General features: G+C 36.0%; 1 protein-coding gene across 1 annotated transcript in view; it reads left to right on the top strand.

The window, feature by feature from the left end:
• Nucleotides 1–414: 414 nt before the first annotated feature.
• LOC135204219 (ADAM 17-like protease) overlaps nucleotides 415–7,901 on the top strand; it is a 62,277-nt gene continuing 54,790 nt past the window's right edge. The window contains 1 exon segment of the mRNA XM_064234325.1: nucleotides 415–960. Coding sequence (XP_064090395.1) covers nucleotides 894–960 — 67 coding nt within the window. The 5' untranslated portion in view covers nucleotides 415–893.

Below are 7,901 nucleotides of genomic sequence, written 5' to 3'. Positions count from 1 at the left end.
TCAAAAATTTTTTGTCATTCCTTTTCCTTTCCTTCAGTTTCTGTGTTTACTCCTATTTTAATTGGTTTTTCCTGTCCGTTTATGTTTTGTCACGTTTTCCCTAGTTTCGCCCATTGTAAAATTTGTTTTGTAGACTACTACAGGTTTTCAGCAATCGGAGCCTTTTGCTTTCTATTCTCTGTTTCCTTAGACATTTCTTGATTTTCCCAGACTAATTTGGTTTTATCCATTGTTTTGAATTTTTCTTTAATTGCTTAATAAAGAATTTTAATTTAGGATGCTATAACCTTATGATTTCGTCTCTCTCATCATCAAGCTTCTTTTGTTAGTTTCAGAATCCTTCGGTTTTATTCGTGTGTTGCCGTATGTGGTCTTCCATTATTTGTTCACTTCATCTTTGGCTCCATTATTGTCAGTTCTTTCCTCGTTCGTTGTGCAGATGCGTCACATCTGTGTGTACTTTGGTAATTTCATAAATTTCCACGAAAATTTGTACTTTGGTAATTTCATAAATTTCCTCGAAAATTTGGTCTTGTGCAGTCCTTGTTCGTTCGATTGTTAGTCAATTCTATTATTTAACCAATAACTACATACCCAACAAAGATGCTATAAAATTATATAAACTTATTTTTCTACAGGATACATTCTGTGGATTGGAAACTTTTGTTATTTTATCAGAAAACATTATAAAAACAAACCGAGCCATCGCCAGAACTGAATGAATCCGAACAAGTTGAAACTTATCTTTCCTCTGGCAGCCCAATATGATCAATGTAAACAAAGCGGACGACAAGTGACTCACAGTCAGAATTTTTTGGTTTAAAAACGCAACTGTCAGGATAATTTAAGTACATTTTCCAAAATAGTGGATTTTACCTTCGCCTTCAGGGACTATGGGAGGAATGTCTCTCATCCTGATGCATGTAGTGCTGGCAGCTCTTCCCATTGACTTGACTGGAGGTAAGAGTTTTTGTTCTGAGTTACGGCCTGGCCTCTTTACTTAGGTAGCCTATACCAACTTTCAGATAAACTCTAAGCAAAAGTAAGTCTTACTTAGATTTTATCGTGGTTAGGTAGCTTAGCGTGTGGTCTTCAGTAGCCTAAACTTAGCTAGGCCCAAGTCTATGGTACCTAGGTAGTAGTTTTTGTCCGGTCAAGTAGGCCTAGCTTTAAGATACCTAGGGGGAAACATCACGACAGGCCAACCCTCATCACGGTAGACGGGTCTTATTCACTCGATATTTAATTGGTGAAACATAAATACAATTGCAACTCTAAGCATACCATTTAAAAGACTGAAGTTTCGTCAACATATTGTGATATATGAAAGCCCCATACGAACTAAAATAAGCATGTGAGCTCTTCGTAAAATATGTTTTCAAGGCAGTTTTGAAATCCAATATGGCGGCTACGTTTTGCATGGACGGTTCTCATCAGTGACGGCCACCATCTTTCCCCAGCCTTCCCAGCACTCATTTGAACAATGTTAGCGTATGTATGTAACGTTTATTGATCTTACTCAAGATTGCAGTTGTAATCAGCACAATAAAACAACATTTGTTGCCTAGGTATATTAGTGAAAGTATGATGATGAAAACTTGTTATTCCCGGGGTTATGGTTTGAACTGAATTCATTCTTACCTTGTAATCGGCGGCGGTTTTTATCCTTACTGCCATCACAACTGAAACTCCACAGTGCTTATTTGATTGTTATTATACACATTTTGGTCTCAGTTCACTCCACATTGCACTTTAAACCCGTTGCTGTTCCTGGTTTCTAAGCGCGCGCGCCATAAACACAATTACGAACAGCAGACGACGACAGACGACGAAACTGCAAAGTTTTATTCCCTAAATTGTTTACTTTACTCGTTATTTAGTTTAAAATTTACTTTGTTATTTAAAAATTTTGATTTAATTCATGTATATTATCCCTTTTTGCAACCAAATTACCCCGAAAATTACAGATATTTCTAAAGTAGATAAAATCAAATGTTTTCTAACGTTTTCGTACATCTGGCTGCCGAAAACCATAGAGGAATGAATACGGAAAAGTGCATAGAGGAACGACTACGTTTTTTTTTTTTTTTGCTTTTTTGTTTTTGCTAGCACTTTTCATTGATTTCAGTCTTTATTAGTATTTTGAATTTCTTTAATAATCGTATGCCAGAAATAAATGTAACCTTTAATGTTTGCAGTTTGGAGGGTCAACACATACCGAATGGCAACAGAGAGAGAGAGAGAGAGAGAGAGAGAAAGGAAGGCGGAACGGAACGAAGAGAAAAAGGGATGGCGGTGGAGGGGGGGGGGGGGGGGGGGGTGGGGGGGGGGGGGGGGGGGGGGGGGGGGGGGGGGGGGGGGGGGAGAGGGTAGGTGGAGCTTTATACGCGTGTTCGTATCCATTTCTGCATAATGGAGTTTTTGTCTCTTGGTACAAGGACAAGTGTCGTTATTCTTTACGATTAGTGATTCACGATACCCTTATAAATTACGGCACTGGGTGTAATGCACTATAGCAAAATCTCGTTCTGTTAAAGAGTGTTCGTTTACAGAAATAGGTATTGCCCAAAAACGTGCTTGCACTGTCTCTGAAACCCATAGTATACATGCTGCTTAGTTGTCAATCAAGTTTTTATAACCAAGTATTTTTTACATGCTAGCTATTGAATAAATTTGTATTTTTCTCAGTCAAAAACATATGCCCCTCAATGCTAACTTTCCTCTTTTTAACGACTTTCTGGTCATTGCAAATTCGGCCCCATAATTTCTTATGGTGCGAAAACAGACAGAGGCCCATGGACCGAAAACGATTGCGTCACACTACGGCGATAAATCCAGCAGTAAAACATCTTCATATATCCAAAAAGTAAATAATAAAGATATATATGCGCATTACGATTATAACAATTACATGTATAGCTGATAACAATCTGCATGAATAACTGGTAAACTGTTCTGCAATGACAGTTGTAGTATAGCAATTATTTACAATAGGTACGAAAGTCAAGATGTCGTGACGTCATAATACAGAACTTGAAAGAACGTTCTAATTCAGAAAAATAATTACTTAAATTTGAGTCAGAGTCGAGTTACTTTTTCAATAACGAATATTTTCAAATTAATCATCATAAATATGTAAAATATTGATGTTTTTACTACTTATTTAAAAATTAGCCAAGAGCACGCTTCTCGTCATCTTCTACCCAAACAGCTGTGTACGCCTGGCTTGTTGTTGGTGAGAAATCGTGTTTCGATTGTTGTGATAAAAGTGCTCCAGCGTCTGTGGGTACAAGTGGTGTGCGGATTTATCACAGGAAATGGAAAGTTTGTTGACACAAGCGACTCCGTAAACATCGAGATGGCATCAATCTTCGAAACATTTTTAGTTGTAAGTAAAAATTTCTAAAGCGTTTTGGTGAGATTTCCACTGCCGTGGGCGCCATTTTCAGTACCCTCTGTTTAAATCTTAAAATTTGGCCTTAATTTCTAACTTTGGAGAAAATACTTACTTCGAAAGGAGAGTAGAGGTCTTTAGCTCCGTTTCTCACCAACAACAAGTCGCGACTGATGCCCATCTCGGTGTCAGGACGCGTTTATAAATGTACTTTTCGGAGGGTGGCTAGGTGTTGATTGTAGGTGGCCTGCTTGGCCTGCTGTGATGTTCTACCCTATTACCTTGCCCTTCTACTAATAGGGGGAAACACCGCAGTCGATCCATCGTCATCGCGCGGCTCAGCCTTAGCCTATTCACTCTATATTTAATTGGTGGAACAAGAATACAATTACATCTTTAAGCATACCATTCTAAAGATTGAAGTTTCATCAACATAGCTAATGTGATATATGAAAGCGCCATACGAACTAAAATAAGCACGTGAGGTCTTCGTTAACCACAACCAAGCCACCATCCTTCCCAGCCTTCATTTGAACAATGTTAGCATATATACCTAGGCTATGTAACGTTTATTGGGGTAGTTTACAGATCCGCGGACAGATCCTACACTTCCAAAGCCATTACCCCAAATAACAAAATGCATAGAATAAAAGTTGTCCAGAATTCCAAAATATAGGGTAAACAACCGACGATCATGGCATGCCACCCTCTGAAAAAGTACTTATAACGCGTCCTGACACCGGAGATGGGCATCAGTCGCGACTTCTTGTTGGTGAGAGACGGAGCTAAAGACCTGTACTCTCCTTTCGAAGTAAGTATTTTCTCCAAAGTTAGATATTAAGGCCAAATTTAAAGCATTAAACAGAGGTAGTGAAAATTGTGTCCAACGCAGTGCAAATCTCACCAAAACGCTTTCAAAATTTTTAGTTACGCTTAAATATTTTAGAAGATGACGCCATCTCGATGTTTGTGGAGTCGCTTGTGTCAACAAACTTCCCATTTCCTGTGATAAATCCGCACACCACTTGTACCTACAGATGCTGGGGCACTTTCATCACAACAATCGGAACACGGTCCCTAACCACGACATTTTTAAGGTAACTACTGTTTTGGTAGAAGAAGACGACGAAGCGTGCACTAGATAATTATTTAGATAAATAGTAAAACATCAATATTTTACATATTTATAATGATTAATTTAAAAATATTCGTTATTGAAAAAGTAACTCTATTCTGACTCAGATTTAAGTAATTATTTTTTGGAATTAGAACGTTCTTTTAAGTCCTGTATTATGAGGTCACGACATCTTGACTTTCGTACCTATTGTAAATGAATTGCTATACTCTACTTTCTTGCAGAACAGTTTACCAGGTATTCATGCAGATTGTTATCAGCTATTCATGTAATTGTTATAATCTTAATGCACATATATATCTTTATTATTTACTTTTTGGATATATAAAGATGTTTTACTGCCGGATTACCGCCGTAGTGTGACGCAATCGCTTTCGGTCCCTGGGCCTCTGTCTGTTTTCGCACCATAAGAAATTATGGGGCCGAATTTGCAATGACCAGAAAGTCGTTAAAAGAGGAAAGTTAGCATTGAGGGGCTTATGTTTTGATTGAGAAAAATACAAATTTATACAATAGCTAGCTTGTAAAAAATACTTGATTACAAAAAACTTGATTGACAACTAAGCAGCATACCTACTATGGGTTTCAGAGACTGTGCAAGCACATTTTTTGGCAATATTTCTGTAACGAACACTTGTATCAGAACGAGATTTTGCTATAGTGCATTACACCCAGTGCCATAATTTATAAGGGTATCGTGAATCACTAATCGTAAAGAATAACGACACTTGTCCTTGTACCAAGAGACAAAAAAGGGATTTTGACGTAAGGAAAAATCTATTTCTGGGCGATTGGCTCGTGTCGCCAGCGAAATATCCTTTAATCTATTATTTCTAGGGTAAATGTACTAACACATACCAGAGAATAAATAATAAAGAAAAAGGTCAGTACAACAATGACTCGCTCACCCTCCAAGAGGGTGTCGGTATGAACACTATGGCGAGTGAGACCAACTACCACGAGCCGAATACCAATAGAAATCTCCCACTACAAAATCCCCACAAGAGGAGAGCCGACCCACAGAGTGGGCAGCAACTACTACTACTCCATCCCATGCTGCCGACCGCTGCGCCTCTGGTGGCCATCCTGAAGTAGCAGACAATCTTGAGCGATGGGATGGGTAGGGTGGGATTTCGCTGGCGACACGAGCCAATCGCCCAGAAATAGATTTTTCCTTACGTCAAAATCCCTTTTCTGGGCTCAGCTCGTGTCGCTGCGCGAAATCGTACCAGAGAAATAGCACAAGATTGTAAATAAACATTTAACAAACAAAAAAGAGGTCTCAAATAAAAGATAAAATAAAATAAAAGAATATAAATTGTTAATAAAAGATACATATACACAATGATACAAAATAGAAATGTGCTTAAATTAAACTTAATGCTAATAATATTTCTTAACTTAAGGCAATTTACATATATACAGGCTTACAATGGCATATAGTTCCGAAACAGTATCTGTGTATTGACATGTATCAAGAACTCTAGAGCATTAAGACAATAAGTTGAGCAGAACAAACTTCAACAACAATAATATATAAAGGAATGTATATAACTTAATATACAAAACCCGTAACCATTACAATTAACCCATATTAGACTGAGTTACTTTCCCTCGGTTAGTAGGCAAAGACTGAGTTCTTTTCGAATTTTCATATTTGAAAATAAGAATTTAATTCTGATGGAAATGAAGATCAATGTTATAGTAATAAGAATATTAAGAATAAAAAGCCAAATTCTAAGCCATCTGAGTTGTAATTCAATTTTAAATATTGTATAAATTGGCGAGAATCCACCAAATACTGCGATATCGCTACGAATAGCGAAGTGCTTCTCAGGTCAGCTGGCTAGTTTCCTTACACCGATTTTATACTGGCCTCCCAGGTAGAAAGCCATAATCCCTATCTAATCCATCCTGATGCCTTTTGTTTGTTGGAATCTTCTCTCTCGTACCTTTACAGTTGTAGGTCAAATACAAAAACACTGTTTGTAAGTAATTCGCAATCAATCTAATTGACCCATGAATAAGATTATTTATTTGACCATTTTATAATTCGAAGACATTCTCGGTGCCGAAGTGTATTCTAAACGCACTCACGCGGTCTATTTGTGATAGTACATACATTTCTTTACTTTTTTTTTTATGTCAACACTTATTTTAACAAACCCACATCACTGTAGGAAGGATAATATATATATATATATATATATATATATATATATATATATATATATATTTATATATATATATATATATATATATATATATATATATATATATTATTATATATATATATATATACACATATATGATCTTGGGTGATATATCATTACTGAATAGGATATACTTGAAGGTTATTTATTTCTAATACAAAATCACGGGCTAAAAGGCTTGTGTTTTCATGGGAATAGTATTCATAATGAATAAGACTTTTTCATTTTCATTTGCATAAGTGTATTCTAACGCACTCACGAGGTTTATTTGTGACAGTATACATCATCATTTTCTATATTTTTTATGTCCAACACTTATTTGCAGACCACTCAACTGTAAGAATTAATTATATAAACTATATATATATATATATATATATATATATATATATATATATATATATATATATATATATATATATATTCTTGGGTGATATTTTATTACTGAATAGGATATACTTGGAGGTTATTTATTTCTAATAGAAAATCATAGGCTTGTGATTTCATAGGAATAGTATTCATATTGTATGCTAATACTATAATGGCAGACAACAGTAGTAGCGAAATAACTAAATAACAAGGAACAACACGACCACGTGGACGAGAGCACACTATAAAACAACGCACCAGTGGAATAAGCCACAGGTCAAGGTCAGAAGGTAGGGCGAGTCCACCAGCGAGATTGAGGATTATGATAAAGGATTTACACTTTGTCGTCCGGGATCGATTCGGAAACGTCATATTAGCAGTCCTACTAGCAAATTTTCTTGTTCATTTCTTATGTGCGTAGAAATAGAATAAATATCTTCTCATATACAAATCCCTGAAATAACCAATCCGTGTGTTGCAGACTAAAGGATTCTTTTCAAAATGTTTGTAAGCCCTTATAGGCCTAGTATTTACAATGACCATGCACTGCTACGTGGATGCATTGTAAGATCTACGCTGTTTAGGACAATGAGAATATTGAGTAACTGAATAATAGAAAAATGAAATAATTTACTTGGTTATTTCTTACTTTCTGTTGGCGTACGTATTCACAGTGTTCTCATAAACAATAGTTATAATTAATTTACTCTATATATTTTTTAGAACTGTTAAAGAAATAAGTACTTAGTGTATCATATATTAAACTGCATTAATTTTATTTATTTCTTAG

This window comes from Macrobrachium nipponense, chromosome 44, assembly GCF_015104395.2.
Source record: "Macrobrachium nipponense isolate FS-2020 chromosome 44, ASM1510439v2, whole genome shotgun sequence".
NCBI classification, from domain to species: domain Eukaryota; kingdom Metazoa; phylum Arthropoda; class Malacostraca; order Decapoda; family Palaemonidae; genus Macrobrachium; species Macrobrachium nipponense.
This window is presented reverse-complemented; position numbering and strand designations above follow the sequence as displayed.